Raw genomic sequence first — 13,586 nt, 5'->3', positions numbered from 1 at the left:
ACAGCTTATGGCATTACACTGTTCATAATACAAAATCTAGGTTGCTTGTCATCTGTTCTCTGTACATACATAGTTTATGACTACATAGCTTTTTCATTTATGCTTTTTAGGCCAAATACTTTTCGTTATTATTATCTGTATTAAAATATTTATAATAAATCAAACTTAAAATGTTATTGTGGCAGAGACAGGGGGTACAGGTAAGGAATTAAATATAAAGTTTAAGTCACAGCAGTAGCAGGAGTTAAAAGTCCCTACAATATTTATGTATGGTCCAATTAAGGTACAGGCTGTCACAACATCAACCTTCTCCCATGGAGGTCTGCCAACCTCTACCTAGAATGACCATTTTGTCACGCTTTCGCAGCTCAGCATTTCTCCAAAAGAGCTCGCCCAGAATATTCATCTGCTGAACGTGAAGAAAGGTTGGATTGTCTCAATCTATCCGCCTTAAACTGTCATAGGAACCTGGAAGTATATCAAACAAGAATCTAAAGCTTCGGCTGTGATATCTCTATAAAACAGTGTTGAAATGCCATGATGAAAGAAGTTGTATTCTACAAAACTGTGGCTGTACATTTTTGTTTCAATACATCCATTACAAAAAGTCAAGACACCCACAAGACTTGTGTTCCAAATACACAAGACTTTTAATATTTAAATTACCAGGAATTGTAAGTCAAAAATAACATGGGCAGTATAAAGTGCATAATGACTAAACTTTTGGTTAAATTTGCAATCCCTCAGAAGCTTTATGTTCAAAACGAAAATGCTTGCAATCTCATAATTATTCATCAAGACATGTATATTTAATTTAGCTCTATTAAAGGTTAATGTTCAAGTAGCAAAACAGTGGCAGAACAAACAAAATGTAAAAACAGTCTCTGTGCATTAAACTTCAAACTTTGCTAGAGCCTGTTTGAAGGACTAATGGCCTGCAGCCACTAAATAGTGCTTAAGGACATGTTAAAAAAAAAAAAGCATGGCTGAAGCACCTCTACGACTTAATTTTTATAAACTGCATTAAAGAAGACTAATCACTGCATGACAATAAAACGACCAAGACACTTTGGCCAGAGACACAAATGATTCATTTCTGGATGCCAAACCTCAACATGCTCTTTAATCTCAAAAACTAAAAAGCTATGACTTTTGTATTTATAAACACCAATTAATCTGAGATTAGTATAAACCTTACAGTCAGAGTGACTTTCTTCTTACCTGAGTGGAGTGGATTTAAAAAACAAGTAAAAATACCCTCTCCTTCCCAACACATGCATGCATGAAAAAGCATACCTCTTTATATTAACCAGACTTACAAAGTGTGTTTCATGTCATTTAACAGGAGGTCACTGCATTTTTAAACAAGCAACGGACCAAAACTTTCAATTCATTACACAAACAACAGGCATACACGTTTCAAAAAAAAAAAAAATCAAATGGAATAGCACAGGCAAAGCAGCAAAACAGAAAATGTCTTTACTGTAATCTCTAAAGGAGAAAAACCATCACTAAGAAAAACCATCACTACATCAACACTAAAACGTGGAAAAAATCATTACAAATTATTCTCTAGCTTGCAAAAGTTCATAATCCCTGCTGGGCACCGGACAAGCACAGAGTGAGAAAAGAGGCAAAGGAATCGCCTCATCCAAATCCTACAAGAGTGCCCAACAGAAGCATTATTGCCTGACTGAAGCTAGTCGAGATGCCCGTTTTATACTGAACTCTGTAAATTTGTTACTAGCTCTTCCTATTTTGTTCTCCTTTCCTCACCCACATGTTGCATCCTCCCGCGGAGGCCCTTGAGGGCCCTTGGCGCCTCGTATCGGCACGCTGCCCAGCACACCGGGGCGTCCTCCATGCTGCCGTAACAGAAAAACCTGCTGTCTTCCAGGGCCGGCAGCCGCAAAGCCTGCTCCTGCCTCTTCTTTCCGGGGAACGGCCCTTTCGGGACCGTTTCGCAGGGGCCGCCCGGGCGCTTCTCCGTGCAACCCAGCTGCGAGCCGCCCTGCGTGCTGCCACCCAGCCACCAGGTCCCACCAGCTCCCCTAGGAGCTCCTGCGGCCCTAACGGAGGGCAGCGGACACGTCAAAGATGTGAAAAAAAATCAGTCTGTGTTACCAATGGAGCAGAACGCTCAGAGTACTTAATACTTCACCCCGGGCAGGGCGGCGCAAACCGGGAGCGGTAACAAACCTCCCAAATCACTGCTGCGCAGCAGAGAGCGGGAGAACCCACGTTTCTGCGCAGCGTATGCAGGCAAACTACCTGTTTTGGGAACGGCTTCAAAAGCAAAGACAGATCTCACCAAAACGGTGCGTTACGCTACTGGCCGGCAGGGACGTTTCGCCACCTGCGGCAGCCCTTCGACGGTAAGCCCGAGCGTGACCTCAAACGCGAGCCCAAACCGGACCGGCGGCGGCCGGGCAAACGTCTCCATTGCTTGCTCTGCAAGCTGGAAGAAGAGGCCGATCTCAATGGTTCCCTGGAAGTGTTTGCGCGGAGAGCGCTGCGGGGAGCGCTGCCCTCCCCCGTCATTAGGCCGCGCTGAACGCCCCCCCTTGAGCGCGCGGCTCCCGCGGTGACGTCAGGCGCCCGCCCGCGCGCCGGGGCACTCGCGGCTAATGTAATCATACGATTACATAATTAACCCAGCTGTCTCATTAAGAAAATCAACTGGAATTCAGGGCATAATTAGTCATACAGCAATTAGCATGCTGATGAGCAACTGATGAAAAGCTGTCTAGATATAGAGTACGCCGGGACCACCCTCGTTATTTAAAAAAAAGCGGGGGGGGGGGCAGAGAGGGGGGGAAAAAACCCCCCCAACCTCAGCTTGTCGAGAAAGAAGATCAGTCTTGAACGGTAACGCTCAGAACCAGTTTGCCGGAGTTGTTTTGGTTTTAGAAGGCAAAACCACGTAGGCGACCAAAGGGGGAAAAAAAAAAGTTATCCCTCCCTGACAGTTCCGGCTCGTTTAAAATGACTGCTTTAACCTGCTAACTAACACGCAGGGACGGACAGAGACGGGCTGCCGAAGCCAGTCTTGCCCAACGAAGTGGAAAATCCGTGTCATTGTTTAAATGTACGATTTACACAGCACTGGCCAATTACCCTCAATATATATATCTTTATATATATGTGTGTGTGTGTGTGTGCATATTTTTTTCTTTTTTTTTTTAAATAAAAACACTGCAGAGTGCTGCTCAGTCGGAAACTTCTCCAGCCAAGCCGCTCGCGAAGCCGCCCCTGCGGAGGGCCGGCGACGCGGGGCCGGCGGCGGCTGGGCCCCGCGGGGAGGGGTCCGGGGGGTCCTCGGCCCGGGGCACCGGCTGCCGCTTTGCACCGGGGAGAGAGCGGCGAGGCCGGGCCCGGAGGGCCGGCGGCGGTGGGGGGAGCCGCAGGCCGAGCGGCGGCAGGAGGGACGGCGGGAGCCGGCGGCCGTCGAGGGCTCGGGGCGCCCGCGGGTCTGCCGGGAAGGAGCCAGCGCCGCGGCGGGCTGCGGCTGCCCAACGGGAGGCCCGAGGCCGCGCGGGAGCCGCGGAGACGCTCGTCGGCGAGCAGACCGTTCCCAGCGGACCCCGGAGGGTCGCAAAACGCGGAGCGGCCATCTAGCCGCGCGTTCGTCCGGTGTCTTACGACGGAGCGCCCGAAGAGACTTTTCCAAAACAAAAGACTTTTCCTCCATCCCCTCCTCCCTCCTCGTTACAGGCCTGCAACCCTGAAAACAGCAAGAAAGCAAGTTATGAAACAGTGCCAGAACTACAGGGGCGATTAATATTTTATATCGCTGGTAATGTGCTTCCTAAGGTTTGGGTCTAAAAATAATCCGTCGAAGGCAAGGCATTTCTTTCAAAAATGCTGCATTTTTCTCGCCGAAACCGAGTGGTTCGTCAGTAAAGCTTTCTTAGAGATTGCGCTCAAGAAACGCCCACGCAAAACGATAAGGAAGGGAAAGAAACCTTCCTCAACACCGTTTCGCTGTAGGTAACTGCGTTCTTTTTAAAAAGCCAGAACTGAAACTCTGCTATGTCACAGCACTGTCGTCACAAAAGTTAAGGAAGTTTTCGAGCTTTCAAACGCGACGCTAGGCAGCCCCGCAGCCTGCTCTTTGCAATAAATATTTGTTCGGGGGGGCGGGCGGGAGCCGTTTCGGGGCCTGTGAGCGGGAAGAGCAGCGAGCTGCACGAGCTTTTGATGTGGGTAAGCGCTTTCTTGGGAGGCTGCGTATCTGAAAATAACCTGAAAACGTGTTTTAGAAAAAATAATAATTACACTGGAGCTTTTGCATATTCAAACACCTCACAGCATACTTAATTAATTCATTAATTATTCCCCAGAAATTTCAGGGGTATATTGAAATAGCCTAGAGAGACTGAGACAAAGATTCGGTGGAATAAATGATAGCTTGCCTCCTTTTCCCCTATGACTCCGTTAGCCCAGGGACTCGCGAGCCGTAATCCTGCCTGAAACAAAGCTCATCATCTCTCCAGCTCCTCACTTTAGAAAAAAGCATGAAAAAGCTCCTCCTTCGAAGAGGGAAGGTATCTTTCTCCCTTTCATTTTTCCCATATTTCTAAAGCGTTCTCCTGCCCCTCCTGCCATTAGGACAGTTTGTGAAAAGGGCTGTACTGGGGATTCAAAGTGCCCACAAGAGGGTGAGGAACTCTTCTTTTTTATTTATTATTATTATTTTTTTTTTTTTACCAGAATCCCAAATTCTGCAGCGCTCTGAAAGCATTAAAGCAGCCAAAGCAGCTCCGACGCGACGCCCCTTGTGCAGGCATGGGGGAGCCGCCAGCTTTGCTCCCCGTTAATCACCGCGAAGCGGTTCCCCGCGGCAGCGCTCTCCATCGCTCGCGGGACGGGGCAAAACGGGGTGAGGTGGGATACGGCCAACCGAACCACGCTCGTACGGATCCCTCCTCGGCCAGAGCGCGGCTCCTAGATCGTGTGGGCCCTTATTTAAAAACGTCTTTTATTTCGCTCCCAGTTCTGGAATGGCTAGCGCTGTTGCTGCTGAAAAAGCTGCCCTGGCCCTGCCCCAGACCGAGAGCAGCATCTCTACTGTAGTAGCCAAAAAAAGTCAAATTAGGCACGGTAAATTATTGTCTCCTTAATGAATTGCACTGCAGCTCCCTTTACTTTCAAAGAAGCAATGAAAATAAATCTTCAGAAAAGGTTTTAATATTAAAAGTGGGGTATGCATAATGGGTGACAGAATATTTCATGTTTTTTGGGGAGAGTATACGCCAGCCAAAATAGGTCTAGTGAGTCAGAAGAGAAATCGCATTCTGAGAAACTCAAAATGCTCCAACTTCATTTCTAATATTCTAGCAATGGCTGATGAAATTTGAATTTGCTGCTTGCAGACCGAGCTCAATGCAAAGCAAACGACAATTTTAGAAAAGCATTCTTATTTTAAAAGTTTCATTTCTCCTACTTTGAGACCATAGAAAGAAAAATGAACTCTCTACTGTATTTGAAAGCATTTCAGCCACCACCCTCCCTTCTTTCTCCTAAAAGCTTCTGAATACACGTAGCATTAAACACTCAGAAGCTGGAGTTCATTCTAATTCCAGTTATTCCTGCAAAGGAGCGAGGGAAAAGCCCAGTATTCCCCACCGCATGTGCTATCAACAGCCTCTTTCACTCCGAATACACCACATTGCTTGAGTTCACCAGGGTTTGGGCTCAGGTTGCTCTAACTCCAGGCCCTAAAGCAACATGTTTCAGAGGTGCTGCGGTTGTCACCTCTGGTGACATTACCCATGCCCTCAGGGATCTCCTCTCTCCTATAAGGCAAGTTACTCCTGCTGCTGTTCAGCGCATCCTTACTTGCATCCTCCCGCTTTACATACATCTTTACACACATCTCTTCCCGCTGTGCCAGCAGCCTACCAAATAAAACAGGGCTTGACAACCACATGATACACTTTTTTGACAGCTCTAGGAATATTTTCCTTCTAATATTTATCCACTTTTTACAAAGGAATTTATCCAATTATTAATTCAGCAAGGAAAAAAAAAAGACAAGAAAAAAATCATTATCTGGCATTAAAGTCAGCCAGCCACACTGGCTCCAGCCACGCTTTGAAGTAGCAAAGCTGTTATGAGCTACTCTGCCACCAGTTTCAAAACATGACGGTAAAGTGATGGAATACCAAAGGCTTGGATTGGCCAGAACTTCGCTATCATCTGAAAATACCTATGCTGAATGCTGACAGTATACCGTACCGGCATGTTTTCACCCAGTACAGCTGCAAAATGGCATTTCCTTCTGTGTTTCTAAGAGGCTGAGCACAGACCTTGAACCCCAGATGACTGTCTTCAGATGGGATACAGTCACAAGCTCAACCAGTTCCTGCAGCCACACGGGTTTACCACTTTTTACTCCTCCAAGTATTAACTACGCTCAACTTTCAGATGTTAATTTTATCAGATTGGCAGGTATGTTTGGAGAGATACCCTGCTTCTCTGCTTAAGAGGGTGCGTGAACTACTTCTGTTGTCCATCAAGTGTCCTTCTGCTCCCTTTCCTCCTACGCTGCTCACTGCCACACTGGTTTCTGTTTTCCCTGTAAGGTTAAGAGGCGCTTGGTATGAACGTTCATTTATTTCCATTGTAAAGTTAGGGACAGCAAAAATATACACCCTTTCACTCTGTGCTTCTATCTTGAATTTTGTTTAAATATACTTCATTTGGAAAAGGTGCCCATTTTGACACATATTATTGTGTCAAATAATAACTGCTCAAGATTGGTCACACTGTATGTACTTACTGAAAGCATTTCTCAGAAATTGTCCATGCTCATCAATCTTGACACGCTACAAACTCAGGGTACACTCTCACTTGATATTGCTCTTTATACAGGGTTTTGCCAAATGATTAACAATTAGCTCAATACAAGTACTCCGAGAATTAACTTTTTCAAATCTGTTTTTAGTATTCTACTTCAGGACACGCTTAACGCCTTCCCTTGGCAGGGAACCTCTTCTCATTCCCACCTTTTCACATCTTCCCTACATTGATATTCAAGCAGCTCTCCTCTACAGGCACAAAAGGCTCTGTGGTTATGTTGCATTTTAAGCACATCGCGCAACTTTCTGGGCATTTGGATATGTAAAAATCTAAACGTGCTTCCCCTTCTCTGGGTTAGCATTAATCTCTATGCCTTCTGTTTAATATTACACTTTACAAAAAAAAAAACAAGCCACACAACATATATAAATACAACAACCTCATAAATCTTTTCCCCTTGCAACACAAGCAAAAGATGATTTTTCTGAAAAACCTCAAAATCGTTTTTTTCCCCCCCCCCCCCCCTAATATCACCCTTAATGGCACAACATTGCTCAAACATACTTCTAACATGGAAGTCCTTGCTTAGCCCAACTAGCAAAAGACGTCCGGGGAGCTGCTAAATTGTAAATAAGGCACAAGCAAATGGAGCCACAGCAGCGAGCGCTCCATCTCCCCGCGCTGTTAGCGTCTGCGCCGTAGCAAAGGGATGATGACGCTCTCGTTATGGGTGAGAAATAGATTTTCATTTCTGCCTGCCGAAATAATTCCCTAACACTTATTATAACCGATTACTTATGTTAAAAGAATGTTGTCATTGCTCAGCTAAGTCATGACTTCAAGCTGATGCCTTGGCAATGAAAGGCCTGTGCAGGGCAGTGCGAATGTGCGAGGCTGAATCGTGATCATATGCAAACAAAAATACTACACGGCCCGACGGGCATGGGGAAACTAGCCTGCTCCTCCTTCCAACGTCTTGCCAGGATGCAGCCCCCAGGGAGGGCGTGCAATTTATGGCGGCAAGGCGGAAGGGAAAGATACCATTTCCACTTTGGCCATCTATCATTGTTATTTCTTTTAACTGTTTTGACAGGGTACATTTGGAAAGTTATATATTTTTTCTGCTTACCCTCGCTGTTGTTTTATACCTTCCTTAGATAGCAGGTCCTCTGAGCTAAAAAACACATCACCCACGTTACACAGCCCCACACTTAGAGCAAATCCACTCACAACAGAGACCCGTGAACGGTCTCCGATAAAGACACACGTGCATCCCCTTTTACACTGCAGAAGCCGTCCGGTTCGGGGACGCTAAGGCTCACATTAAGCAGAGCCAAGTTCCTTTCACGGCTCAGGCCCAAAAGGCAACAAGCCTGCACAATGCCCACCAAATCCAGAGCCAAACACGTCTCATAAACCTCCGCCGCCTCTCCAAACCTGCGTACGCTGACAAAGCCCACCCCTACTGCTTACGATGTCCTCAGCGGCTCCAGGGGGTCTGTAACGCTCCTAGCGGCAAGGAAGCGGCAGAGCCGCGCAGGGAGCCGAAGGGCAGCGGAGCGAGGAGAGCCGCCGCGCCGGGGCCCGCTGCCGCCTTCGCCCTGCGGTCCGGGGGCGAACAGGGACACCAGCTTCCAGGCACGCTTCTCGGCGAGCAACCTCTTAGCAGCGCTGCCACATCTATGACCCCTCGCTCAGGTTTGAGAGGGAAACCCGGCCGAACCCGAATGGAGTTGAAATGTTGCCACATCAGGGCAGCAGGTTCTCGGTTTAAAGGCAGAACTTGTTTCTTCTCTCCCTATACAGGAGCCGGGAACAATACCGAAAACCGAGCAAAGGAAAAGGCAGCGCTGTGCAGTAGCTGGGCACTAACAGAGGCACATCACCACCCGAAATTCTCTTTAAGCAGTTCTGTCCAGAAACTGTCGTTTGCAACTCACACAAGGTCTCCACCTTTTAACGTTTACTTGAAAATTAGTGAAGTTTGTTGGGGGGGGGGGGAAGAGGAAGCAAACATTTAAGTAGGAAACACAGTTCCTTTTTAAAAGAAAAATACTTAATTTTTGATATTTTGAACATTTCATATTTTTCTCTCAAAGCTTTAGAAAAACGGAATTATAAACACAGTATTTCTGCAGAGGAACACTTTAAGCTCGGCTCCTCCACACACTTATAAAATAGGGCCCCAATTTCACGCAAAGTGTTTGCAAGATTAAGACCCTAAAAGCCAAGGGTGCTAACACAATACCCTTAGCTTTATAAAATCAGGCAGAAAGAAACCCTGTACAGAAGGAGGAAAGCTTCCTCAAAATAAAGACACAATCTCCTTTTGCTTCACAATAAATACATTCACATTATTTTTAAAGGTAAGTTGTGACAGCCTTGTTGATTAGTGCAATTCATGTAGCAGCATTCACTTTTCTCTTGATCTCTACTGCATACTGAAAATAAGGCAATTAAATGAGAAAATTAATTCCATTAATTAAAAACGTTCAGTCTCAAGCAAGACAGAATGATTTGAGTGAGAATTAAAGCTGTATAAATGTACATAAAACACAGTATTTTCTGCAATACGTGCTTTCCTTTAGGAAGGATATATATTCCAGCACAAACCAATGCCAACGCTCTTTTAAAACCGATGTAAAAATGCAGAGATATACTGAAAGGTCTACTTTATCTTTTAAGGAGAATAACATCTGCTGTATACAGGAACATTTACAAGCAAAACACTACCCTTCTCACAAATTCTTTCCTGGTGAGCCTGAGTGCAAATTCTGGTCAAGTCAGGAAAGAAAATCATTAAACTTAGCTGCATCCATAAAGCACCATAGCTGGAGTTTCAATACAGACAATTTTATAGTAAAATTAAAACAGAAGCCCTTTTTAATTATATAAAGCGTGCACATTATCACTGCCGAGAGGAATACATGCTTTCCTCAAGAACCATAAAATTGGCTGCTGGGAATTAGGCATCAGCTGCAATTATTATATAGTCCTATAAAGGATATTGAATATCTGATAAAATTGCACCCTTGTCATGTAACGGTGATGCTTAACGCTAACTAGCCACTCTGCGGCATTCCAGTCATAGCTTTCCCAAAACATCACCGCTCCCTTCTCCCACCGAAAGGAAAACATTGCAAGATTTTGGAGCTGAAAGCGGACCTAAATATCTGAAATACCAAATGGACAGGTCAGAAGATATGCACGCCCCACACAGGCAAAACAACACATCTGATAAATGAATGCTGAAGTCTTTTATAAAGGAAAGCCCTCTACGGCACACGCCCAACATAAAAGCCTGCGAGAGGAGAACAACTATGAAACAAGCCCCTAACCGCATATGCCTCACGCGACCCTACCCTGGCGTGACAAATACCAGGGCCACACGTTCCTAATCACTGTTTTCATTTTCATTACTGTATTTGCTGTAAACAGTGCGTATTTGTTATGCCTCCATATAGGCACGAGAGCTTGGCTGGTCTTCCCTTTGAGCATCTGGACTTTGCTTTTGAACAACATCAGTGTGTCTTCGAGCGACTCCGAGGCCTGCAGGAGCCTAAAACTTGTAGATGTTGCTAACCCCACAGACTCCACCACACTCGCAACTCCGCCATTCTGAAATTTTAACATGGGTAAGAACATCAAAGAAGTGTTTCTCTGACACATAACATAAAGCACGCTTAGGGGAAGGCAGGGCAAGAGAGATCGTGGCGCGTGAACGAACGAGCGTAAATTTTGCTCTCGCAAACGACGGAAAAGAGAAAATTCCTTCTCCTGCAAAGGAGTGCTGACAACATTTCTCTCCCAATTTAGATGCTGGAGCATGAGCAGAGTACGGGTCCTACCTCCTCCACCAGGCTTCAGCCCGACTCTGCTGTTCAGATTCGCGTGCCTGCGATGCTGCAAGGCTTCAGAGAAAGCCCCTGCGCAAGGCGATGGGAGTAACCTCACTCCAGTCTGGTTTTACACCAGTACTCAGTAGTGAAAATAAAACAGACCACTACAGATCAGACGTCCTCACCCCTCAAAGCGCAGCAGAAGGAGCACGCGGGGCAGCGTCAGTACGGACACCTCAGAAAGCTCGCAGCTTAGCTGAATAACCTGACAGCCATCATTTCTGCAGCACTGGTTATCTAGGATGAGTATGGAAGAGTCTCTGTATCCCTCTAGATATGCCGCACTTCACACAGCAGGTACTGGCCACTGGGCACTACTCTATTACAAACGTGAAATTTAAAAATATGCTTATGCTAGCTCTGCCTGGGCATCAGAAAAACGCTGTCCTTATAGCCAGCTACGGTGTAAGCAAAGCATCAAAACCAAAAATAATTCTGAGTTGAAATGTGCATGAAAAGCCCTTTGTAAAATGTAAAACAAGTAAAAGGTAGCGTGCACTTTGCAGCAAGGACTTAAAAGCCCTTAGAGGATTAGTTATACCTCAAATCCTCTGTTGAAATAAGTATTTTGAATAGAAAATATGTACATAGAGAGATACACTACAGACTTCTTATAAAAGGATAAAACCATACAGAGACATTGCCATGCGTCTACAGCTCAGTCAGGGCAGGAGTTGGAAATGAAGTCTTGGATTGCTAACTCCCAGTCATCTTTGGGCAATGCTGCAAAAAAAAAAAAAAACTCTCTCTAGAAAAAATGTAAAAAATATGGGGGAAAAAAATCAGCTCCCAAAATGTGAAAAGAAATGATCTGGAACCTCGTGATGCCAAGCATAAAGGAAAGTTTAAAACCCATCCATGAAGTGCCTTTGTTTAAAACTTGTGATCATGCTGACGCTGAACAGAATTGAAACGTGGTAGCGATTTACTTGGCAGTACCCAAAACGCTTCTCCTTTTCACCACCGAATGGCAAGAGAGCACCTGGCCTTTGCAAGTAACTACTGAGGCTTTTTTACGTGAAGGTATGAAAAACTCTCTCTGCCCTTTAAAAGTACAAAGATTGCCTCTTGCTGATGAAACTTCAAGCTGTATCTTCTTTCTCAAAAAACTGTGAACCTCCTAAAAAATGAATTATTCAGAAGCATACATACAGTATTGTAACAATTAAATATAAAATGATTTACACAGAAATTAAAATCGAAACTCAATGAACGGTTTTAAGAGGTGCCTTACGGTTCTTCCTTTTAGAAACAACACTGGAGCTATTGGTTTCAGAATAAAAAATTACCCATGTATCAGTTAGCAAAGGTAGAAAAAATTCCCAGTAGCTTTCATACCAAGAGAAATCAGGAGATTTTCAGAATAAGGTAACACTTCGCTTACCTGGAACATCAATTAATCTCTTATACACATTCAAGAAGGCTGCCTCTGCTTCTTTGCTTCTTTTACCCAATGCGTCAATCTAAAATGGGTGATGAGAAAAGAAGGCTTTAGACTTGTCCCAATAAAAGTCTCATACTGACAGCTATAAAAATAAATGAATACATTTCATACACGTACTTCATTTTCAATACACGTACATCTCCTATAAAAACAGTTAATATATAAAAAGGGGACCTGAGTTCCCCGTGTACAGCTCCTATAAAAGCAGCCTTATAACAGTATTTCTGGAGTGTTTATGCCAAAAGTTATTTGAAATCCTGCTTCAGCGCAACAGCAAGCATCAGTATTTTTATGAGTACTGCTGTCTATTATGAGGCTTCATAAAGAATCTTTATAAAGAGCACGGTTATTTGAAAGACAGGTTTTCTCCTCAATAACTGGTTTTTTGTTTGTTTTTTTTTTTACCACTCGTTAAGATCTAACACAACGAACGGGAACAGTGCGCGCTCCTGATGTCACCCTCAACCGTTAGGGCAGCAAATGTATTTCTTATTTCCATCAAGTCCCTCGGAAGTCCTCGCGGTCTGTTTTCCTGGTGCTCCCTGATACAAGCACTAAGTACTTGTCACTCTGCTACTTGCAAAGACGTTTTCCAGCAAAGCACGGGTACAGACTCCGAAAGGCCGAACTGTCGTGCAGTCACGAGTTTAGGACAGACCCTTACGGCCAGATTCTGCTCTCACCGGGTCATAACCCGTGCTGTGTGCCCAGGAGAGGGAAAATCCTACCTCCCCCAGCCTATTGAGAAGCCCCAGCTTCTCCTAAACGTCACTCGCGAAGGTAAGGCAGCTTTATAGCTCAGAGTGAAATACTTATTCCGGTACTTTTTTTTTTCCCCCCTCCAAACATCTATTTTCCGATTGTGCTAGATAACAGAGGATTTATAATTACTGCACGTTGACAAAAAGCAAACAAACCAACCCAAGGCCAGCTCCACTGAATTCATACTCCACAGCACAGACAGAAAAGGGGAAGTCTGACAAAGTTCTCCAACAGAGGTCAGGAAACTAAAAGTATGGAGATTATCATTCCCATACTTTAATAAAAAGTCAAGAAGCATCCGAAGAACTACGGATACGAAGGCCCGATATCAATTCTTCTGGGCATTTGCAAAGCAGTTAATATTATGAAACCACTGAAAGGTGCGTGCGTCAACATGTACTAAAAAAGGAAGGTCCCGTCTGAAAAACGTCCTTGAATTCTTTAACTACATTATTGATTCGGTAGATAAGGCACAAACAATGGACAGAGTTTACTGTATCTGTAGTGCAGGAAAGTATCTGATCTTTGATTAGCCGAGAGTGAGATCTGCAGAATCAGAAAGCGCGCGACGAAGCCGCCCTGCGAGAGCGGGCTGCAAACTCCCCTGGCACGGGAAACGGAGGGTGCCGGGAAAGGAAGCGGCCAAGGGAGGAGGACAGATAAGCAGGAGGGTGCTG

The 13,586-nt window shown here is 45.1% G+C and overlaps 1 protein-coding gene across 12 annotated transcripts in view; it reads right to left on the bottom strand.

Annotated features, from left to right (window-relative positions):
- CUX1 (cut like homeobox 1) overlaps nt 1-13,586 on the bottom strand; it is a 247,482-nt gene that overhangs the window by 108,116 nt on the left and 125,780 nt on the right. For all 12 annotated transcript variants that reach the window (XM_068909277.1, XM_068909279.1, XM_068909283.1 and 9 more), the window contains exon 4: nt 12,088-12,166. In XM_068909277.1, coding sequence (XP_068765378.1) covers nt 12,088-12,166 — 79 coding nt within the window. The remainder of the gene's footprint in view (nt 1-12,087; nt 12,167-13,586) is intronic.

The sequence above is a fragment of the Struthio camelus genome, chromosome 16 (assembly GCF_040807025.1).
Source record: "Struthio camelus isolate bStrCam1 chromosome 16, bStrCam1.hap1, whole genome shotgun sequence".
In the NCBI taxonomy this organism is placed as follows: Eukaryota; Metazoa; Chordata; class Aves; order Struthioniformes; family Struthionidae; genus Struthio; species Struthio camelus.
Note: the sequence above shows the minus strand (reverse complement) of the source record. Positions and strands in the feature narration are given on the sequence as shown.